Genomic DNA, 24,778 nt, shown 5'->3' with positions numbered 1-24,778 from the left:
TTAAGACCAATATAAATCTCTTACATAGTGTACCACTAAATTCTGAAATATTCTCAAACGCTAGACAATCTAAAAGTCTGTCATTCACATAGAAAGTCGTAACTCCAAACTAGAAGAGCTTTTTAAAGCTCTTATAATGATCATTTTCTGTTGACTACTGGGTGGTATTTTGTTAAGCCTGTCTCTCCTAGCTCTTTGCACAGAAAAATGCATTCTCAGTAAAAATGTAGGACTACAAATTATAAGAAAAATTATAAGGCATAAAGTAACCCACTGGAACACCATGAGAGAGTAAAGGTAAATTAATTAGCTACAACTAAGCTACACGCATTTCTGTACAAGTACTGGGATTTTTTTTTTTCATTTAAAAATATACACTGAAAGTGCATGCAGCCAGCTTCCTCTTCTGTTCATTTCTCTGTCTCCCTGCAGTACATTCTAGCAGATTGCTATACAATTAAATTTAACAAAAAAAGATATGAGTTGTGAAAGAAAACTTGTGTCTTACATTACTTTTTTTCTTGAAAAAGCTCATTTAATTTAGAATTATATATACTATACCATAGACTGGTGTTGCTTATTTTGTTGGGATGTTATGTGGTTTTAGTAGTACAAGTGTATGTATAACAATTTACAAAATCAAAATATACTGATTAATTTACAAAAAGCAAAATGTTTATATAAACTCTAAACAGCTATCTAAAATTTCACTTTCTGAGGCATCCTTCCAGTCCATTTAATAAAGAAAAGGGTTTGATCTACGGAACATGCAAATAACAAAGTTTTCAAGGAGGGCAGCATCACTTGAACAGTTAGGTAGATCTTTCAGAAGTTTCAAGACAAAATAGGCTGTTAGTAGTTAGTTTCTTTTTCTCGCCAAAGCAAGAGTTAAAGAAAATGTTAATGCATCAGTACACTCAGTAAAAGCCCTTAATATGCTGATTTCCACTATAAATATTAAACAGCATTTGATAGAATTAACTAGCTCATGCAGTATGCACTTGGAGAAAATGCTCTTTCACTGAATTTTGAATGACCATGAGCCACAGCACAACGCTGACAAACATGCAATAACCTGTTCCTTTGCACGGTTGAAAAGAACAGGAAACACATGACATTGCATATCTAATGCAAACAGTTTGTTTACTGCGCATCATTTTAAATGTCAATTGTGATATTCAACATAACTGTTAAAGGCATGCAATATAAAGACCTGATATTTCCAGTTTACTAAAAAAACTTAGAAAAATCAACATATCAGGACTGGTCTTAACTGGGTCAAGTGACAGCTCCAACTTCTCTATCATCTGTTTCTGAGTAGGTGACAGGTAACTGTTTGACTTTGTATCTTGTTTAGTTGGTAGAAACCACCTGACAGTAAACATCCTGAAGATCTTCAAAATGTTTTGATTCCTACCTCAGAACAAACCTAACACAGCTGCCAGGCTGCATTTTGCAGATACGCTGACACTCTTGCACATGAAGTCATCCCTGGGCTGTGCTCCCTGGTTTTACTCGCTCAGAGCTCCGGTAACTAACCTCTCAGGACCACACATACAAGCAGTACTGACTTGTACAACTGCTCTCGTGCTAACTTTGAAGAATAATAATAATAGAATCATTAAAGTTGGAAAAGACCTCAAGGATCATCAAGTCCAACTGTCAACCCACACCACCTAACCCACTAAACCATGTCCATAAGCACCACATCTACACGTTTCTTGACCCCCTCCAGGGATGGTGACTCCACCACTGCCCTGGGCAGCCTGTTCCAATGCCTGAGCACTCTTGCAGTGAATAAACTTTTTCTAATATCCAGCCTAAACCTTCCCTGGTGCAACTTGAGGCCGTTTCCTCTTGTCCCATCACTTGTTCCTTCAGAGCAGAGCCCAGCACCCCCCTCACTGCACCCTCCTTTCAGGCAGCTGTAGAGAGTGATGAGGTCTCCTCTCAGCCTCCTCTTCTCCAGACTAAACACCCCCAGCTCCCTCAGCCGCTCCTCGTCAGCCCTGTGCTCCAGACCCTTCCCCAGCTTCGTTGCCCTTCTCTGGACCTGCTCCAGCCCCTCAATGTCCTTCTTGTGGTGAGGGGCCCAAAACTGACCCCAGGATTCAAGGTGCGGCCTCACCAGTGCCGAGTCCAGGGGCACAATCCCTGCCCCAGTCCTGCTGGCCACACTATTGCTGATGCAGGCCAGGATGCTGTCGGCCTGATAATAGGCGAAACGATTGCTTGCAACACAAGAAACTCAGAAGGCAAATAAAAGCCACACTACGTGTTATTAAGTAACTACCACTGGCTGCAATCTTAAATCAATCTGGGGAAGATGATGTTATGATGAGAAGCAACTGCTGAATCAGTTCAGACACTGCACTTACATCTCACGCCTACACACTTTCCTGACTGGAGACTGGGGGCTGCAAACAAATGTCTCTGCTCTAAAGAAATGGTACCCAATTTACAAGGAAAAAAGCAGAAATTCTGAGACACAGCAAAAAGGACAATAAAAAAATCATACTAAAGGAAGTAGTATCAGCAAAAAGCATTTTCAATGGCATTAGATGATATTTATGACCACATTATAAACTCACATATGCCTTGCAGATCATCACAGGAACTTCAACACCACAATCATTTGGAAAAAAAAAAACAAACAAACCCCAAAAAACCAAAGAAACAAACCCAAAAAACCAAAACAGCTTGGAATAAGTAGGAGGGAGAAAGAGAGGGGGAAAGAGAGGGGGAAAGAGAGGGGGAAAGAAGACAACAATCACGGTGCAACTGTATAGATGTATTAGCAGGGTCTGGATATTTCTAAGTATCCTTGTGTATACTGTGCCAAAGAAAAATACATAAAGGATTAAGTTTTCTACCAAACCATTCTGTTTACCAAAAGACTTTGGCAGGACTGTGTCGGGGCAAGGTCAGTTTGCCAGTCAAGTTATACAGACTTTCTTTGCTCAAATGAGGAAGCTTATATCAGGAGAAAAGGAATGTCTTGTTGTTGTTGCTTTGACTTTGTTTTAGTGCAACTAACAAGACATATCTAGCAAACTCATATACATTGCTGAAAGTATTTTTCTGCTCGCATATGCGGGTCAAAAAAAAGGCTTTTACTGGCAAAGCAGTATGTTAAAAACTAGTAGCTATTCTGACCATTCCAAAAGACATGAATGATGTTGCATAGAGTTTGAGGATCAAAAGAATTTCCAACAAATCATTGACAAAGAAATAGAGCTCTACATTCCGTCAGTTACACACAGCCAATATAATTTTGCTAAAAAAAGCTCTAGTGGACCATTTTAGCTCTTGATCTCAACTACAATCTAATTTGTATGCTCCAAGGTTGGGGGGATAAGTAGAAATAATTTTCCATAGGTGTGTATGCTCATAATTTTGTTGAAGAAAATATAAAATGCCATATTTAGAAGGCTATCCTTGTATTTTGAGGACTAAAAGTCTAAATTTTTAAATAAAATCTACAATTCCATTTGAGGGGCAGGGAAGAAACACCATAAAAACAACAACAATACCTTCAACAGAGCTGCCTTAAATATAATGATAATAATGTGGTGCTGTATAGATTTGACTTCACAAAACCATGTAGTGTATCTCCTTGCTACAAGCAGGATGAACTCTTCACCTGTCAGGTTTGTCTAATCTCTTCTTAGACCATCTCCAGTACCACAGTCAAGACAACCTTTTCCATATCATCTATTACAGTGGTTTTTTTACACTTGCTTTCAAAAAAGCTTTCCTACTGTTTAAGATGAACCTGTCTTACTGTATTTTAAGACCCTTTTTCTCATCTTGTCCAGCACAGAAACAAAACGCTTTCTACATACCTTGAACTTAATCCTGTATTCTTCAAATTAAAGACTCCTCCATCATTACACGTAACTGATCACTAACCTCATGGTAAAGTGTAAGCAGACACATTTAACAGTGGAGAATTAAAATCTTCTAAAACTAGCTTCCCCCCCCCAAAAAAATATTAACGTAGTGGGTTTTATACTTTAAATATAACATCTTCCTCCAAAAAATTGGGCTGTATTGGAAAATAGCATCTATGTCAGAAGAAAAGAAAAACCAGTATGTCCTAAATCCTCTGTATAGAGCTACACAGATATTATTTTAAACAAAACCATCATGGAATATGTGCATATGAATTTCCTAAAAAATAGCTTTTCTGCACCCCCATCAAGGATCCCAAGCCAAAAGCACCTATTTAGGACTTCTGAAAGCAAAGAAGTAAAAGCTTCACAGTGATGGACAATTTTTCTGGATCAGGCCCAGAGGTGATTTGGCAAAACCACGTGTTTAGTAGCAGTAGTGGCCATTAACACAGACTAAACACTTCTTTACCAGGAGCTCGTGACAAATGCTGCAGATTCTCTGCAGTGCCTATTGGACAGAGGTTGCTGGACAGGAATTATCGAGACATAATAGAACTACCTAACATCAGTGACAGGTGGAGTCTTTAGTATAATATTTTAACTATATAGTTTACAATTGCCAGTTACTGTTTCATTGAATACTCACCTTGATAGGCAGTATCTTGAAATAAAAGTATAAAACACATAATTCTCATGTCCATGTTATTACATTAAATAGCTACTTGTAGATTAATGCAGCCAAATATATCTACAGACTTATTAATATAATGCTACAGTATTAAAAAAAATCTAGAACGATATCCTGCATTTCAGAGTGGCCTTATTTCTGTCATACTTTTTTTTTTAGTAACCATATATCTATTATCTATGATATCTGGAGCTCAATCTTAAAAAGGAAGTAGTGTAAATCCTTCTGAAAGATCTCAGCAGAAAATCAGTCATTCCTCTGCCACAAGGGCACAACTTGAGAAGAGTAAATTTCCAATGAAGGAACAGTGGGAAGAGAGGTCGAGGGAAAGGGAAATTTCACAAAAAGCTCAGGAGAAACCTTATCTCAAAGGGAAAAAAAAAACATTTTTACAGCCTCTCTTCACAGGTCCTCACCCACAACAATAAAAATTATGCAACTTTTATAACCACCATACTGTGGGTTGACTGACATAGCAACTTTGGATTATTAACCGCCACACTAGTTAAATATGTGTTGTACAGATGAAATCGTAATTCTACTGCATTCCCACTCAACGGCAGCCTATTCTTGCCTTTAGGGAAGCTAAAATCTCATTCTAAAATGGTATAGTTCTTAGGCAAAAACGCAGACGGTGATAAAAAATTCCCCTGTGGAACAATCACATCTGTCAAACATATCAGTAGCATTGGGTTCACCTAGGATTTTGAGCAAAGCTATTGGAACATCAAAAATTCGGAAAGCATCCATAAAATGCCTGCACAATGTATGTGACACAACAATATTTCATTTAGATTGCAAACATGTCTTCTTAAGACTTATATGAGCCTTAATATAATGTCACAGAGGGAAAAAAAACTCAATGCAGTGATTTGTCTTGCAATTGCAAAAGCAGATGCAGCAGATCAGATTAAGAAAGCAATGAAGTTTGTTTGTTTTGCAGAAAATACTCTACACAAACTACAGTTCTGGTTTGAAATATGAGAGTTTTGTCATAATTTATAAATTATGTTACCACCTTATTAGCAGTCCACAGAACAGGCAAGAAACAAACATAATACTTTTTAGCAAATGATGATGAAGATTAACCACCAAGTGGTACTTTGACAAAATACTTAACATTGCAATGCTATTATCAGCATACTGAGGACTTTTGTAAACAATGACACCAGCTTGAACTAACACAAGGAAAGAAGCCAGAAGCAGTTATAACTCCAACACACAATTTACATGACATACATTAATATAGGAGCAAAAATGTCTACAAACACCAAAGCCGACATGAATGTACAAGAATGTAGAGCACTTGTATGAAGAAAAACAAAACTGATAAAGATCACCAGCACAGATGACAAGAAATTCATAAGTTTTTATTTTATACCTTTCTCGTTCTGGTGAATGCAAACTAGTATCTGGTCTCAAGCAGTTGGTACTAGCACTCCTAGCCCTGTCAAGGGAGGGCTGCAGTTCACTAGTGCCAGTGAATTGCATCCAATGGTAGAAGAGAAAGAAAAAGAAAACAAAGAAAGGAATACCATGTTAGATATTAACTTAATGCTCTCTTTACAGAAAATGTAGAATCACAATGATTTAATTAAAGAAAACGTAAAAGAGCTGACTGGATGACAGTGCCAAGATTTGTTTAGAAAATAAAAGCAAACAAAAGACTGCTAGAAATTTTTTGTTAAGATCGTTGAAATGTTTAAAACTGAATGAGATGGAACAACACCCACTTGTAGGAAAGTTGACTGAGTAATATCAAACAATAAATTTAAATCTTTATTAACAGCTGTAAATCTTAAGCCAACATAAAAGGATGTGATACACTGTATATTATGTGAAATCACTTTCCAGTGAAGCTCATTTATTCTGCAAATCCATATTACATACCAAACAGGAGAGGGATTAATCTCCAGATTCTTACCTAACTAGTAGATTATCTCCAGATTTCGGTATTCGTGAATTAAGGCAATCACGAAGGAGTGAAATATCCTGTCTAATCACTGATTGGGTCTTAGCACATGCAGGAAGAGTTGAGCTTTGTAAATTAAAATGATTTAAACAAAACAAAAATGAATTTGACATGTAACCAAAATCTTATAAATAAACAAAAGAATATAACATAGAAAAACATGCAACATGTAATTTTAACAGTGAAGACAACTCTACCTAATACAAAATGGTTTGGTTTGGGTTTTTTGGTAATGTTTGGGCTAATTTAATCAGTTCCATGAAGTTATTTTAGGATTATATTCCTTAACTCTCAGTTATAAAAACTGTATGAAACATATATTTTTTTAATTTAACAAGTATTTATTTTTTTAAAAAGGAACTAACTACTTAAAGGGGACTCTAAACACTCCTTACCTGTATAGGTTCCAATATGTACTGTTTTCTAGCAAAGGCATCTTGGGTGGCAATGTTTTATAGTGCCTAACAGAACTTCTTGAATTTGATGGAGCAGAAAAGAAAATGGAAGAACACAAAAACATGCCAAAAATAAAAAGACAGGTAAAGGTAAGCCAAGACTGAACAGAACATAAAATAAATGCATAATATTCTACTATGTTTAATATCTGTATGAGTAGGTTTCTCAATGTTTTTTCTCAACTACTGTGAAAGCTAACTAGGGGACAAATTTTTGTATTTACACTTGTTAATACAGTCCATGAACTCATGATAATACTAGTACAGCTCAGATTTTTTCCTTGTAATGAAAGCAATGTAAATTCCATTTTTAGAGATTTCTAATTAAAATATACAAGTTGTTGTAAAGGATTAGGTTGATATTAAACTTGTTCCTTATTACTCTTAGTGATGCCTTACTTAGACCTACAGAGTCTTTAACCTCTTCAGTAGCTAAGTAAGAAAAGCTTGCAAAAACTGTGATATACACGATCGCAAACTTAATTATAGATGTTAGCATGTGGCAATTTTGAATGTGGAAGTCTTTTGGAAGTGGTGTATCAGCTTCAAAATGCTATTAATTATAAGCTAATTAAAACCCTAGGAGACCTGCTACATCAGACAGCACAGCAGCACTCTGAGCTGTTATACATGACAACTGTCTAACATCATCACTTAGAGTACATGAGATTTTAAAACAGGAAATGTTTGCTTATTATCCAGTTTATCTCTCATTAAAGGCAGACAGTGGCTGACGAATGGGAATCATGGCCATTTAATGGTTAGGGGTTAATAACCAAGTTCTAACAATTTTCCACATACCCTACCAGGACACAGCTGCAGTGCTATGAGCAGAAGGACCAGCAGCCTTGAGGATTTTGCAGCTTCAAGAACAACCTCTCCTAAAAGGACATTCTAACTCCTGTTAAGGCTTGGACCTAGGTACATCAGATCAACATTAAAAACCTGGCTGTGTCACAGAGAGATGAAACAACTCTGCCTGGAAAGCCCAGAGTTTGTAAAACCCTGAGAGATTTAAGAGAGGAGCGTTGACCCTACTTGTACAGGTTTAGTGGCCATCAGTGCTGACACCTCTACCAGAGCTCACTGTGATGTTTCAAATCTGGAATAAAGGAAATGTCGTCCATCAGGTCAATCGTGGCATATTAACAGATACTACCAATCAGAGTTGGTGTGACCTAAGACGCGGAATGTGACAACCCATGGGCTATGGCATAGGTACACGTCCTTCCACTGTTTCTGGTACTAGTCAATAATTGCATACAGATTGACAGGATGGACAGCTAGGACTAGTATTATTTAAAACTGGCGTATTAAACCAACCACACATCTTAAGTTCATAGCTTGGACTATCTCATATTAATATTTCTTTCACTTAACATGAAACCCGTAAAATTTCTTTCCCATTTTAAGCTGAAGCTGTCTCAATAATTAATTAAAACACTATTCAGCAACCTGTCTAGAAAACTAGGATAAATCCTTACAAAGTTTCTAACATGAATAAATGTCAGACCACAACAAATAAGAAAGGACAAAAGATGGCAACCAATGTGCAGGTCAAATTTTTGTTGAAAGGGTTTTTGAGACTATTCAGTCAAGGATGGATATTGGCAATTTTCTGGGTATTATTCAAACTTGGATTAGGCTGTAAAAGCCTCAGAGTTAAATTCAAAAATCAGTCTATTATCTTCTATTGCCCTTATATTCACTTTCAACACATTATTGAAAGTACCATTCTGTTTTATAGTATACCATTACTGTTACTGTAAAGGGTTGAATTTGTTACTTTTCTTGACCATAAAAAAATAACTGCAATGATTAGATTAAGGCAAAAGGCAAGAAAGGGCTCTACTCTCTGAATTCAGTGTAGCTCTTACCTAACTCTATTGGTGCCCATGCACAATTTTTAGCTGCTTAACTGGCCAGACTGTTTAGCAGATTTATTAAAACTATTAGAAATCTATAGTGGCTGGGCAAAGTGCATCAAAAGTCTATAATACAATATTTACTTAATGGATTAAGTGAGAATTTAAGCACTGCAACTGAAGAATTCTAATTAAAATTATAATCTTTAAGAGGGAAAGGAAAAAGCACAAAGGTGGGGGAAAGGATGGGGGGTGAAGCTATGGAAGATGCAGCAGAAAGGCCATAGGAAGGAGGCAGGAAAAATTGCTATTATATGACAATAAATGGACATAAAATAACAGGGAGTGAAATTATTTACCTTTAAAACATAAAATGTTGAGGAAAAAAAAGTCTTTTTAACTGAAGTATGAGAAAAAAACCCTCTCTATTGACAACAAAAATATAAATATTAACAGCTTCACTGTTGTATAGATTTTTTTAAAGTTTTCGTATTTATTATTTCACCTTTATACTACTGTGCCTTATAACAGAACCTATCACAGCATCTTTGATGCTGTTTCTTATTTGATGAAGAGACTTAAAGGAACACAAGGCATATTCATAAAAAACACTTACTCTGTAGGGGAAAATCCTACACCAAGTAAGTGAATAAGTGCATTAGACAACATGGTTTTAAAAGTTTGACAGTTTAAACAGCACTGACATAAACTCTTAGCAACAGCCAGATCCCAAAGAGAAAAATGGTTAACTACTCGGCTGAAGTAGTTGAATGGTTAACTACTTCAACTTCAACCTACATTTTTACTGATTCTAAATGGAAGATTTTCTACACAATCTGACATGTATTTTTAACAAGGTTAACAGATGTGGTGAAAAAAGGAGGGGGCAAGGTGGGGACACTGAACTAAATTTGTTAGATAAAGATATTTCAATCCTGTTTAGTTTCACAACATTGGGAAGAGGCGAGACAGGGAGTTCCAAGCTTTGGAATGAGAGATTAACAAAGATTGAAGATGAGCCCAAATTACAAAGTTTATGTCTGGATTTAATTTATAGCAGAATTTGTAGATGCCAAAAAACAAGTAATACAGGACCCCTTGAATCTGGGGTTCCCAGTGACCCCTCATTAATCACTGTTCTTTCCTCTACAAGTGACCAAAACCACCATATGAGGTATCACAACAAATAAAGATAATTGGTTTTTGCATGGCTGTAATATAAACACAAAAACACACACACAAAAAAAGAAAATATAAAACCAACTAAAATGGATGTTTGAAATTATAACAACACTGTCATGCACTGAGAGATCAGGACTTCTGTGACTAGATAGAAAATCTACCACAAAATACAACTGCAAGATCAGAATTTCTTCAACTGCTTTCATCCTTCCTATTGAAGTTCACAAACATATATACACATCTCAATGTGAATTAAAACAAACCAAAAAGAACTACTGACACTGGGACCACAGCCTACTGGGAAGTTCTTTACATACTGGGACAAAATACCACCATGGACAAAAGTTGGGCACACAAGGTATAGACAACTAATCAGATGTGTTCATGATTACCGAATTCCTGTATTTACCTGATGGTATGTAGGCACTCTGCACTTCTTCCTCGTTTTGCTCTGGGCAGCATAAGAAGCTCACTGCACAGACAGGATGGGTGGTGAGTGAAACAGATATCATTATGGAGCATCAGATGACATGGGTTATGCCAATGATACGCAAATGAAAACATAAAAGAAACCAAGAAGCTTCCACTCAGATAGATAGTCTGATAATGTTCAAACTCAGACTGCACTTCTCAAAGAATATGAGCCAAAAAATGCCTGCGAGAAATAAATTTTCAACAAATTCCTTTTAGTGTGACACCTAATTTTGTGGGATTTCTCCTTTAAAAATTCAGAAGTATTGTTTCAGAATTCTTCGTGACAAAAGGAATCCATAAAACAGCTACATTTCTCTAATAACCTCCTTTCTCATGAACTAATTAATAAAGAAATACTTTAGAAAAAAAATCTAATTATTCTTGCTGTTTGGTTGGTTGGGGTTTTTTTCCTTCCTAAGCCACAAAAACATACATAAAAAAGCAGGAAGGGTTTGCTACTAATTCACTACAGATCAATTTATGGGAAAAGTAACTAGTCACTCTTTTGGGAAAAACAAAAATTCAAGTTTACTGGAAATATCATGTTTGGCCAAATATAAATTCTGACTCATAGCTCTTGACAGTATTTTGCAATGAAATCCTAAAGAAACAAAAAAAATCCTAATCAGCCATCAGACTTTTGTTTCTTACTGTTTCCCACTGAGAAGATCAGCTGTCTATTCTGTTTTTCATTTACTGTAACCAAACACATCCTACAGCCAGCAAGATGGAAAAATTAACACGTATTTATGCCTATGGTAAATATGACTATGGTATGGAATATCCCTTGAATTAATCTTGCAGTTTTACGCCCTTCAACAGAATCAGAAAGATCAAGTTCCAAACTCCCTAATTATCATAAATATGAAATTAAAGCTAAACTTCACGGAAACATGCTATTTTAAAAGAAGCAGGGAATCATATGGAGTACTATGGCAACAAAGAGAGAAAAGATTATGAAATAGATAAAGCAGCAGTTGTTCAATGTGTTTTGTGCTTCATGCCGTTACAAAATGATCCATTTAACTGATGCAGTAGAGGTAATATCTAAAATTCTAAACTGGGCAGCTTGAACCAATGATTTGTGAGTCATGTGTGAGATTTAAGTTTGCATCTGGAAGGACTAGCCTGATTTTGATGCAATAAAATGTATTAAAGGTGAACTGAATTGGGTTTTTTTATAGCAATATTTCCATACATAAACTCAGAGGACTAACAGAATTTATATGGAGGTTTCCAAATTACAAATAAACATGCATTTTAGCGAAAAAGTTACCATTTTCTTAAGTTGTGAAGAAGATGCAAAGTCCACATTAAATCATAGGGTACTTTGTCAATATTTACTCTGCTTTGGTTTGGAGATATTTAAAATCAAGATTGTTATTCTAAAGTGTTTTCTAACACATGTACTAAAATACTTGCATTAAGAGATTTTATTTAGGAATAAAACACTAAAAGAAATGAAAAGGGCCATGCCCTTGAAAATTGGATTATGATCCTAAATTCAAAGCAGAGTATACTGCTTAGCTAGATTTCCTTATAAAAAGCTTTTCCTAACAGGTTTTTATATATACACATAGATACATAGGTGTATATATACGTATACAATATATATAAAAAAGATAAACTAGACGAATCACTGGAAATATATCATACCAGATGCTTTAGTAAGATACAATTATAACTATTTTTGCAAAGTTCTATACAGAATATTCAATATTAATTTGGGACCACTAACAGATCATTGAAAAAACAATCAAAAGTAACCGGCAACGGTCATTTCTGCCATGTAAACTATCAGATAATTACTCACCTTGCCAACTGAGTTTATGTTAGGTATCTACATGAAACACTTATTAGATGAAGGGTTCAATAAATGAACAACATGTCATACTTATATTACTCTCCATACTAATACATAATACTGAATAAAGACTTTTTTAAAATCCCTGGATGTGATAGAAAATCTTCCTCAAGAAAACCTGGCTTTGATCTTCCCTATGATGCTGCTCTTATGTACTGAAAGTGAAACCTGCAAGAGTTAAACAGTCTCCACAACTGAAGAAATCTGGCGGAAAGACAGAAAATGGAAAAAAAGGAGACCACTTCAGATAAGATTATTACTAAAGGAGAGTCAGTGCATGGACTCATCTTTAAATCCTGCAAATAAGCCACATACATCCTTCATGTCTGATCTTTATACTTATGAAGAGTGTTTTCTGAACATTGAGAAGAACTGAAAAATGTGTCTCACTCCCTGAACAAATCAAGCAACCCATTGCTGCTGTGTCTCTGCTCTGACAGCTCATCTCCAAGAAAGCCTCAATGCAAGCCCTGCTCGCCAAGCATAACCCATGCATACATCATCATTTATAGCATGGTTTGAGGCTTCACTGGAATAAAATTTTCTAGACAGTTAACTGTCTATATTTTTTTTTATGGACAAATGGTACCTCGTAAAGTCTCTTCCTCTTCAGATCTGCTGAATCAGAAATCTATTCAATAAATATTTTCAGGAATCTTTTTAATAGATCACTATTTACAATAAATAATAACTTGAAACATTTGCAACAAGTGGAAACTACTTGAATTAGCATAACTATAAATCTGACTACTACATTTAAAAAGCATTTCAATTCACCTCTGAAAGGAAATGCAGTACAACAATCCAACTGGAACAATTCTGTACAGATTTCTTGCCTATAAAGTGGTATTTTAAAATTTCCCAAATAAGTCCTTAATTCCCACATGTATGTTATCACATTAAAAAAGCAAAACAGGCAAGATCATACACAAAACTGAATTAGTTTAACTGCAAAAGCCGTCTGTTACTCTATTTCTGTGTTGCTTCAAAACTGGACAAAGAGTTCCAGAGATTTTAACGGATTATTCCTTACATGTTTTCACATCATTATGCAATGTTTGTTTTGTATTGCATTTACTGGATAATATAGAAAAGGTTTGTCATCCTTACTCATTAAAAAAATAGTAACCTACTGCAAAAAAAAAAAAAAAATTCCAAAGTCAGTACTAGGACAGTTGATTGTATATGAATGGCAAAAGTTTGCTATAACAGTTCAGCTGTATGATTTTTTTTGAAGCAAACCTCCCACAGACATTGATTATCTATGTGACTACCATCTTTAAGTTTCCCAAATACTAAACTGAAATACCCTTTTAAACCTTTTTTCAGCTATAAACCTAACAGAAATTCTTGTTTTGCTCCATTTTATTAGAAGATATTCCTAGACACCTGAAAACAATGCCTTCTAGGAGAAACCAAACATTCTCTGAGGAATGTAGCCACTGTATTCCAGGGAGAGATGTTTATGTGTCACGCATCTAAGATTCGAGATTTATCCGAATTACAAGCACTGCAGCTATCCTTGCTATGCTTGTGTACTGTAGCAAGTTCACCAGAATGTTACGTAAGATGCTGTGAGACTGCATATATAGACACCCAAAATCTATAAGCACAAGAATGCAAATCATATAATATGCAACTTACAACCAGTTGGAAGGCACACCTGGTATTTTGCTGGCTACCAGAACAGACAAATTCTGAGTTACAATAGCTAGAGCATACATGTAAATTTATGGTTTTCTAGCAAATATCTGTGGGCATCATTCATGAAACAAACAGCACAATACTCTAGGACAACATCCAACAACCATTAATCTAGATACTCACCACTACTATCAATCCAATGCACACTCTTACCAAAAAAAAGAGGTGTAAATAACTTAACCATGACCATTGTCAGGATGACTTCTCCCCCTTCCCCATTATTATCAGTTGTGTTTCTATCCAACAATTGAAAACCAACAAAGACATTTCTAAACTTGTTTCCAAGTTCAGGCTGACAATGTACCTTTCTTGATCAGACAAATACTGACTATCCATGTCTCTGGATCTGTAATCAGCTGGAGTTCTGGAGGCATCATGGTGTCTAGTTGGAGATCGTGATCTTCTCATTTGATGAATTTCATCTAAACTCCTGAAAGGCAGAAACATCCATGATAGTCTTTTTTTTTTTTTTTTTTTTCTTCTCATAAATAACACAGGTTAATGGATTACAGTACAAGCTGGTTGAAGGAAATCTCTTATCATTAAATTGTTAATGACTTCTAAAAAAATATCAGTTCCTAAGACTTAAAAAAAACCCACACCTCTAATTACAGGAAGCAGACATTTCTACCATATCTAGAAGTACATGCCTGCTTCTATGTACTCTGGTGGATTCAGTTAACAGCATTTTCAAAGCCCATACTTCAAGAATAAGTGAGATAACACAAGAAGTCTTAATACCTCAGATGAAATTAAGTTTTCGACAGTTGTAGATTCATAGCCAGACTTCTAAACAGCTGATTTTGAGCTTTCAACTTTTTGCATGTATCTCCAAGTGTTCTTTAAGAACTTCTGGGACAGGATATGGGAACTTATGCAGATTTTATCGATCTCAAACTAAGTGTTATACAAAAGGGGTATGACTGGATATAAAGGCAGGTAGGCTCTGACCTCCATGACAGTCATTTAGGGCTCTCTTCACATGAAAAAGAACAAGAAAAGAAACTACTGCTTAAAAGGCAAATTCTTCCTTTAGCTTAATAACTGCCATTGAAACAAGAAGCATTAGTTCTTCAAAGTATAAAATGAAAGGATGGATGGAATTGACTAAGGAATATTTAAACTGTGCATTGTGCTTGTAGATAGAAAGATACAACAAAAGCACATATAATTGTTTGTAAAGGCAGAATGAGGAGCTCTCGTTCTCTCTATTATTAAAAAAATGAGTTTATGCCAGTCTTTTTTATGTATAGCCATACTCTTCTATCTGTTAAGGATGTATTACTGAGAGGTGCAACAGCAAGTGATTTGTTGGGTAGTGAAATAGCTTAATCTGTAGGAATTGATGCAACAGAAGTGGATGCATGCAGAGACTTAAGAAGCACACAAAACTTCAGTGCACGAGAACAGTATATATGGTATGGAGGATGGAAAGGCAGAAGATCATCACAATTCCCAACTGGGAGGAGAAGCTGGTTTTCTATAACATACCATCACTTTGAAACATCACAGATGTCTGGGATTAAATGACCAGTGATGGAATTCCAAAAACAAACAGAGAAACAATGGAGAAGGACAGTACTGTAGCACAGAATATTGTATACAAAATTTGGCTAAGAAGGCAAAATTTTCAGAAAACTACCACAGCTACTGAGCAATAATAATGCTAGTGCAACACTTCAAGCTTTTGAAGTAATTCAAGAACAAAACTTCCTAGAAATTGGGGGAAAGGAAAACTGGTAAAAATTGGCTGATTTTCAGTGTTACATGATAGGCTGCAAGAGCAGCTTACTGTCCTGCGCAACAAAACAACCAAAATCAAGTAGGTCAAGTTGTGAGCTTAAATAGTCTGTACATCAGTATTCAAAAAAAGCATAAGGCATGCAAACGAAGAACTCAGAAAGGACTCTCCTATTGGTTGTCTTTTAAAAGCAGTAAATGCAGAAAATATATGTTTATAAATCACTATTGGATTCTATAAAGTGTTTTTTTTTACTTTACTTCATGGGTGCTCTTAAATGACTAATGAAAGCATACATCAAATTCAAACACTACATTATTAAATTCAGATACAAAACAAAGTTCTAAAATTGTGAAAAATTGTTGAACAAGAGAAAAGTTAGTAATAACAGATTATACAAACTTGAAACTACTCTGTGTTTCACTAACTTGTGATGCCTACCTCTGTAACGGCACATTTGGTAAACGTGAACGGGTCCTGCCCTGATCGTCGCCACGGTGAGGAGATACAGATCGTGAACGATGATGTGTTGTTCGTTGCTGTTCTGGCACAGTTAGCGTTGTAGATTTACTTTCTCTAGTACTAGATCTATAACCAACTGGCAAGAGGGCAACAAAAGGAAATTAGAGAATAAAAGTCTGGATTTGGAAAGAATTCAGAGGGTTAGTCCTTCCAGGAACACACATCTAAACACTTACACAACTTTCAAGTTGTCATTCAGCTGTTGTATATCCCAAGGTATCATGCACTCAAGATAAATTGCTAGCATTACCTATAAATGTCTACATGTACAGAAACTGAGAAACGGAGATAATTTTTGTTATGTACTGGAAGATGTGGAGGAGAGAACTGAAATAGTTTTCTGACTTGGGAAGAGTACCCAGAGAAACTTTATTCCAAAATTGTCATACAGTAATAAATATTTGAAATGAATCTAAGCAATGTGGATTTACCTCATCTACCAAATGGAGAAGGCACGCTAGTGTACAACAGCACAGACTCCTCCAGGACTGTTCATATATAAAGCATCCTTCTGAATTTTGTTTCTGTTAAATACAAAGATGTTCTCCTACTGAACTTCACCAAAGCCACCTACTTTCAAAAATTACGAGATTTAGAGTATATTGTATAGAATATCGGGTGTCGAGCTGCAAAGTTTCTTGTAGTTCATTTTTACAAAGGATTTAAAAAACAAATCTGCAGAATATTAGTACATTTTAAAGCATTGATATTCCTGTGCCTTTTTCCATATAGCACGCCATTTGCCTTGACATACGCTTTGAATCCCAACCTAAAACAGACAATGAAGCTTAATAAGGTGAACAGCTTTCAAAAGGTGCCTGTTATGTTTCCAAAAGAACTTAAGGAGATTTGCTCAGACTTCAGTTGCTCGCTTCTAGATATTTAAATTAGATTACAAGAACGTCTTGACGGAAAATGCCTTATTGATAGAAAGGTTCACCCCTTAAGTCATCCCTTAATGACTTCCCAAATTATTGTTTAGATTCCAAAATAATAATTTTGCTGCTTCGCTGAATTTGTCTAGCATTAAGTTCTTGTAATGTTTTATTTTGTTCAAGCTAAAAAACCATACTGTGTCAGGAATCTTCTTTCCATGCAGGAAAAGACTACCATTTTGTAACTCAATCATCAATTGGCTAAATTAAATAAGTTGCACCTTTTAAGGATCCTGTTAAAGAGTTTCAGTTCTGGGTTTTTTTCATACTTTGTATAATTTGTATAATTCTTGCAGTTCTCTGATGTTCTACCAAATGGTTACAGCTCTCTTAAAAGTATGGCCCATATACAGAGTCTGTATTGGACTTTCTGGTCACAATCAGCTAGAAAATATATACAGAAAGTCCTTTGGAAGTTCTGCTATAATTTTGTACAACTTTTGTTGTCTTCTACTTCATAGTATAGTGGCTGGTGGGAGAACATGGGGATTTTCTTTCTATTATCCCATTTGTTGAAGCAGAGGGGTGGGATGAGGTTAATAAATCAGGGAAACAAGAAGCACTGTGAGTAACAATAGATGTTAGAGGGTAGAATTGTGCCCAGATAAAAGCACTCGTAATAAGAACATATATGGAGTTCAGAAAGAAACATCAGGGACCATAATGTTGAGTGCATGTGTGCGCTGTTCTCAAACAACACTGAGTTAGATATGTCAGATAACGAACGGAATTTCATATTTAAAATGTGACACTACTCAAGTTTGGGGAGGGTGGGGGCTATTGTTTGAAAACCAGAGAAAACATGGAGAAAAACTTTTGTGAGAGCTCAGTTGTAGCTACATAAACAGCAAATGCTTGCCACTTAAAGAGCATTTTTATTACCAAAGTTGTACCGAGTACTGACTGCAAAATAGGCCTGTAAAAGTTGACAGCACGCATGAAAGTATCTACTGAGGTTTATCAACCTTTTATCAAAGAAGGACTCCAATGTTTCCCAGGTTTTTATGTACTGTAATATTGCAGTACCTTACCTGCTGAAAAAGTGTTGTGTAATAAAACTGGAAAGGAATATGATGTCAGGACAAGGACAGGGTCCAAATTTTAAAGCAAAAAAGGGAGTCCCTCAGGACTTTAGTGGAGATTCCCTCATCTCATGTATTAAAGATCTGCAGAAAATGCCTGGGGTTTTTTTGTCAGAGGAAGATAAAAAGGATACACCCAACAAAAGCTGGATGTGTTCCCTTTCCCAGGATAACTACATCTAAGCTGTACGTACTAAAAAATATTTAAATTTTCCAAACAAGCCTGTTTTAGATAAAATCCTGTCATATCTATCAGGAGGAACAGAAGTTTACATTTATTCAACACTACAATCAAAGATATCCAAAGCTTCTTTCCAAGCTTTAGGCAACTGTACTGAAAAACATATAATTTAAATATAAAAAAATAAATATCAATTTCAGTTTAAAATATATTTCTAGATTATCTCTAGTCTGCCTAAAATATATACCTAGGATTATCCTTTACATTTAAAAATCTGGTATAGAAAGATGATTTTTTTCCTACATATTCTTCATAGCCAAGCAAGCGAGGGAACAATATCTGAAACTTGTGCATTGTGTGTACACAAAGCTTACAGAACAGACAGAACAATTCACATTTATCCTATGTATCAGCACAAGTATGGTCAAGTTGGTCAAATGGCATCCATACTTCCATAGTGACCACCGCAGTGACAGCAACAGTAACACTTCCTCATATCCTCAAATACAAAAGCTCTGTGCTCTCCAGAGTGAGCAGAGAAAGTTTTTGCATGGACCAGCATCATAGCAGCAACCAGGCTTATGGTAGTTTATGCAGAAGAAGTTTCTCAGTTGCTCATGGGAAACTGTCAGGTGTGCCATGAAATGGAAGCTGGATGGATGATGAAAATGGTTCTAGCAAATGTTTGATACCAGAACTCTTTTTCTTTTTTTTAAAGACAATACAAACAACAACAAGGTGGTGTGTTGATGTCACCCTGCTGCTACAGGAGGAAGGTAAGTACAATGCAACCATTTATACAGATTACATATAACAGAAATACAGCTCATTACAAATATCCTTTGGGATACTGACAACTGTGTATCAGCTTTTCTTTTTAATTGGGAAGTCACCAGAGTTTTGGTTAAAAAGATAGGCCTCAAAACATGTTCAGTTGTTATTAAATCCTTTACTGATCCTTTACTGACTCTTCCTATACACCAAGCATTGGTGAGGACAAATTTGGAGTACTGGGCTCCCAAGTACAAGACAGACATGGAGTTACTGATGAGAGTCCAGCTCAGGATCACAAAGATAATTAATAGGGGGCTGGAGCATCTCTCATATGAGGAGAGGCAAAGAGACTTAAAATAATATTTTCTTCACGTAAATAGATGTCAGCATACCACAAAATCCTGTCAAAAATCAATTCTGTTAAAACTGAGCTTCAAATTAAAGTTCCTTTCAGCTGTTGATATAAGCTTCTTTTAAGAACAGTTCTATGAGTTGATTTAAAAAAAAAAAGAAAAAAAGTATCACTGCAAAATACTAATAATAAATGAGGACAGTACAACCATATGAAAGGTAAGATAGATTCGTGATACAAGGGAGAAATACTTTTCTTAAAATTATCTTGAAGTTATCAAAGTGCCATTATTTTTGATGTAGTAGTCTTTACTTCCAACAAGTAGTGATTCTTTTCAGCTGCTGAAACCTCTAGGAAAATAGCTTTCCCTGTTATTATTAAATGATAATACTGCATTTGCCTAGACAATCGGTAAAACAGTTGAAATTACAGTTTCAAGGACTTTAACCAAAATATTTTCATCATTCCTTTTTAGCTTGCAGTGAACTTTTGTGCTTCTACATTTTGCAGTTATGTGTCTGTTTTTTTAAAAAAGAGAAATAAACTTTGTGAAAATCTTGAGATATTAAGAAGGCAACGTATCTTCCTTCTCTTCTGAATATTTCAAGAAAAAATAAATTAACAATTTTAAGAATATACCTTTAAAGTAGACAAGGCTTATTTATCATATGTAAGCACCACAGTGGGTAACATTGGCAAGTAAGTGGCAAAGGAAGGAAAAGGGGCTTTAAAGGGAAATGTGGCACATATTGTAAACTCAATTTTTTGTATTCGTACTTCTGCTGAGAAGGAATATCTTAATCCTAGACTAAGGTAGTTAAAGCCAAGAGAGGCTATGCCAAAATGGTCTAAGAGTGCACCTGAGCTCCATCATCATCATACATTATAGGGAACTTTGGCTATTTGTCATGCCCTCCCACAATGCACACCTTGCAGGAGAATGTAGGAAATTTGGACCAGACAAGAGCTTGCAGTCCAGGTATTGGCAGGCAGGAAGAGGGAAGGGGTAAAGACCCTGTAGCACAACAAGGAACTTGCACACAATTCAGTTTTAATAGAGGAGACTATTAGATGCAGAAGATACTGTACTATTCATCCATTGCAAATGAAGGTAGCAGTCCGAAGTCCGAGAAGACAGCAATGTGATTAGTAAGGAAGGTTGGACTGTATATCTGAACTTGCTGTCCAGGCACATGTATGAATCCGTGCCTAAGATTCTCCAGCAGTTCGGTAGATGGTGGGACTGGCAACCTTTTCCAGCTCTCACAGCAGAACACGTTTTCATATGCTGTCTAGGCTGCCACACATTTGTGGCTGATGATGGAAATTTCTTTTGTCCCTTTGTGCTTGAAGTCTAACCCCCATTTAACAATTCAGGTTGTACCTACCAAAAAACCCCCCCCACTTACATGTATTATCCATTTCACATAGGAATCAAAAACAGATGAACTCCACTTATAATTGCCAAACAAGTGTATCCATTAAACTTAAAAGCTGACAAATTTGTGCCTGGTCAGGTCAGCTGCGAGATTGTTTCTGATTAGGTGGACTTCAGAAGGAGTTTCCTCACCAGGCCCTTCCAGTTTCAGTTTAGAGACTCTCAGCTCACTGTAAATCCAACTGCTACAGATTAAATCTTGGAATTTTCTACAGTGACCTCTGAGAAGGTTTAGACCCACGCATTCTTCAAATGCACACCTGAGCATGCACAGTCCCAAGAAATTTCTGTAAGAACCAGTTACTGAAGTGCTGAGCCAGTGAATAGAGTCCAATGCATTCAGCTGAACATTTTTTGAAAGTTTCCTGTCAGACGGAAAATGTTTTATTTCAAATGGCAAATGGATGCCTTGAAGAACTGGCAGCTGAAAAAAAGCCCCAATTCTTAATACAGTATACTGAAATCTTAAATGTAAATAAGTCTACACAGATATGCTAGTATCTACATTGCCAACTAAAAAAAAGAAATAATAAAGAGGAAAAATATTTAGAACATATGATTAATTCTGATTTTCAATGTTTGCTCTCTCAGCTGATGTAAAATGTCAAGATTAATCACTTCATTAAAGCAAATATCATTACTAGATATACCTGAACAAATTTCCCTCTTAGTATCCTAGGTGATAAGTATATTAAAGTAAGGAAAGAACCCAATCATCATCAAAGGAAGGAGAATTTGGCTCAGTAAACATCAAAATCATATTGCATTAATATGTTATTTGTTAGTATGGTTATATAATGAATAAATTAATTGTCAGAGTATTTTAAACACAGATCAGGAAGATGGAGAGCTTTCTAAATCTCAACATGATTTTCATCAGGAAGATCCATAGAAAAACAGATTTGATTTAGTGCTGGCGACAACATAGTGACTCTTCAGTTAGTTTGGGACAATTGAGTAACGTATTAATCTGATTTGTAGCAACAGTCCAATAGAAGTAGAAAAGTGTGGTACCCAAAATGATCCTCAAGATTTTCAGTATGCAAGGAACGCTGAACCAAAAGTCAAACCATGATAGTCTCTACAAGTACATATTTACGAACATTTAGGGTAATGATAGTTCATGAAGGCTTATGAAAACTATAAGAGATACAGCCATGCTACATGCATCTTAGTCTACAGACATGCATTCTCAATAAAGTCCATGGGAGACTGCATTATATCTAAGTTTCAAGCAAAAAGCAAAATAAAAAAAAAAAAAATGCTTGCAGTAGACACTGAAATATTAATTACTCTTTCAAAATTATTTTCTGAATTAATTTATGTATTAAATAATGCTTGGAACATTATGCAGTAAACAATTAAACAAATTGAACCATCCACTGGTTCATATATGAAGAATGATATGTAAAATAAATATCAATGAATGAATAGTAGAATCTTTTAATTCATCGTGATTTAGGACAGGTACCAAAGAATAATCAGGAAAACTGTTTTTTCACAATGCGCTCTCCAAAACCAGTATCCTCAATATTTCAAAATGTTATAAAGAAAAAAACAAAACAAACAAAAAAAAACAACAAGCAAAAAAGAAGAAGAAGAAGAAAGCAGGACCATGCTGTTCACCCACGCACCTGGAGGAACAACTCCAATACCATCATCAACATCATAATCTGAGATGTCACTATCACTGATTGGCCGAGATCCTGCACAACAGTAAGGTAAACAAATACCTGAACATCTGACCATGTTATAAAATGTAAAAATATGTTCAGTTAACATACTACTGAAATTAAAATATTATTCTAAGTCTAAAGAACTAAACTGCAGTGACTGACAGTGACGTTTCACAAGACAGCAGAGCCAATTCAACATTTTACAGCTGCTGCAGCCTCCTTTCCTCCCTCAAGTTCTCAGTAATCCTCTACTAGGATAGTTTATCTCACTAAACCAGCTAAAACTTAACTCAAAGAAAAAAAACACTTTTGTGCTATTTCAGTGAGTAAGCTGAATCAGCTTGCTGAATAGGAAAGGAGAGGTGGCAGCATATGGTGAGAAAGGGGAAAGAGGAAGCAGCACTGCCAGCTTTTAGAAAAGTTCACATATCTCATGAAAACTAACCTTTAATTTGCTCTCTCTATACATATCCTCATGCAGCAATTACAGCAGTATCACATTTTTATAATTCATTCCTGAACATGCATCAATTTCCTACGTGTTGGCTGGAATGAATGACTTCCATGTTTAAGAAAAATCAGAAAAAATAGCTTGTAAAGTATTTTAAAATAATCCCCTACATCCATCTTATTTCTAAATACATCTTAATTTAATTAACAGAGAAGCTGCAATATTCAAATATTTCAATACATTAATTATTTTAATATGCCTCATACAAACCTGAAATCAGACTCATCAAAACAAGTGTACCTCCCAAATAAATGCATACAATTTCTCTTTGCTGCAAAAGTACACTTCTCATCTGATTGTAGAATGAGCATATGGGAGGTTCAGACTAACTGTGTAACGAAAAGTGTTTTTAAGTCTCATAAGCTTCTAAGGACTTTCTTTTTTTTAAATAAAAATCTTTCAACTATTAAAAAAGTAACCAATAATGATGAACTTTATCTTTCTATTTAAAAGAAAATTTATGCAAACAAACATTTGAACAATTTTCTTTTGCTAGTGAAAACCAAACCAATTCCAACAGGTTTCACATACTTGAAAGTTATGCATCACAGGTGAAAGATTGCCATGTCATAATGTCATAACTTGCATCTCTTTTCTGCCACACCTTTTCATTATGTTTAAAACTATGAAATAGTATTTTTATCTTGTATATGAAAGTGAAATATCCTCACACCACATCCAGCATTTCTAATTTAAAATTTTAAAGAGATGAATGCAATTTGGACCTACTTTGTAATTTTTTGCTAGTGCTTTCTCCACCATGAACATGTCTTCTTGGCATGAAAGGTGATGGCTGAGGCAGAGGTAGTGAAGATTCATCATGTGTCTGTAGCTTATACCAATGTGGTTCATCATCTAAAAGTGCTGTCTCCAGCTCTATAAGAATCTAGTAGAAAAGTTATCAGGTTTTAATTTTACTTTCAGGGCACACACACACAAACACATATATAAAATATATATGGATATTTATTCAAAATCAAACAACAAACTCAGGAGAAATGTGATTGTATGTATCACCTCTCCAAGAAATTCACTCTCTTCTTCTTGTACTCTTGGCTGATCCCATATGGTTATTTCAAGCATTCGTTCTCTAAAATCTCTACGATGCACATGTGAGTAGAGAAAAGTTTGGTTCCATTTTGGCTCTAGACTTTTCTTTACTGTTTTGGTCCTCCTTTTACTCTTATCACTGAAACATAAATAGTTGTTGTTGAAAATTGTTTGTAGAGATAAATCACAAAATGCCATCTACTCATCAGCACTTACTGTGTGCCTAAAAGGGAAAGGTATTCGCTGTACAGTGCATCACAGTCATCCCAAAGTCCACAAAGTTAATTTGATATTGACTTGCATGATTCAAGCACAAGTGTTTGTTATATTTAATCTAACTAGAACAAATTATAAAAAGGAATTATCTACTTCATAAGCATACACTTGATTCAATACGTGGTAAATTAAAACATAAT

The 24,778-nt window shown here is 35.4% G+C and overlaps 1 protein-coding gene across 1 annotated transcript in view; it reads right to left on the bottom strand.

Moving 5' to 3' along the window:
- Nucleotides 1-24,778, bottom strand: part of LOC104464839 (regulating synaptic membrane exocytosis protein 1-like) — a gene marked incomplete at its 3' end in the record, with an annotated part of 66,225 nt that overhangs the window by 25,919 nt on the left and 15,528 nt on the right. Inside the window, exons 8-15 of the mRNA XM_010077678.1 lie at nt 24,330-24,501; nt 24,042-24,198; nt 22,760-22,831; nt 16,283-16,439; nt 14,405-14,530; nt 10,468-10,530; nt 6,509-6,622; nt 5,966-6,055 (exon numbers count right to left, since the gene is read on the bottom strand). Coding sequence (XP_010075980.1) covers nt 5,966-6,055; nt 6,509-6,622; nt 10,468-10,530; nt 14,405-14,530; nt 16,283-16,439; nt 22,760-22,831; nt 24,042-24,198; nt 24,330-24,501 — 951 coding nt within the window. The remainder of the gene's footprint in view (nt 1-5,965; nt 6,056-6,508; nt 6,623-10,467; nt 10,531-14,404; nt 14,531-16,282; nt 16,440-22,759; nt 22,832-24,041; nt 24,199-24,329; nt 24,502-24,778) is intronic.

This window comes from Pterocles gutturalis, unplaced genomic scaffold, assembly GCF_000699245.1.
Source record: "Pterocles gutturalis isolate BGI_N339 unplaced genomic scaffold, ASM69924v1 scaffold6333, whole genome shotgun sequence".
Classification (NCBI taxonomy): Eukaryota; Metazoa; Chordata; class Aves; order Pterocliformes; family Pteroclidae; genus Pterocles; species Pterocles gutturalis.
The sequence above is the reverse complement of the archived record's forward strand: the minus strand, read 5'-3'. Positions and strand labels throughout refer to the sequence as shown.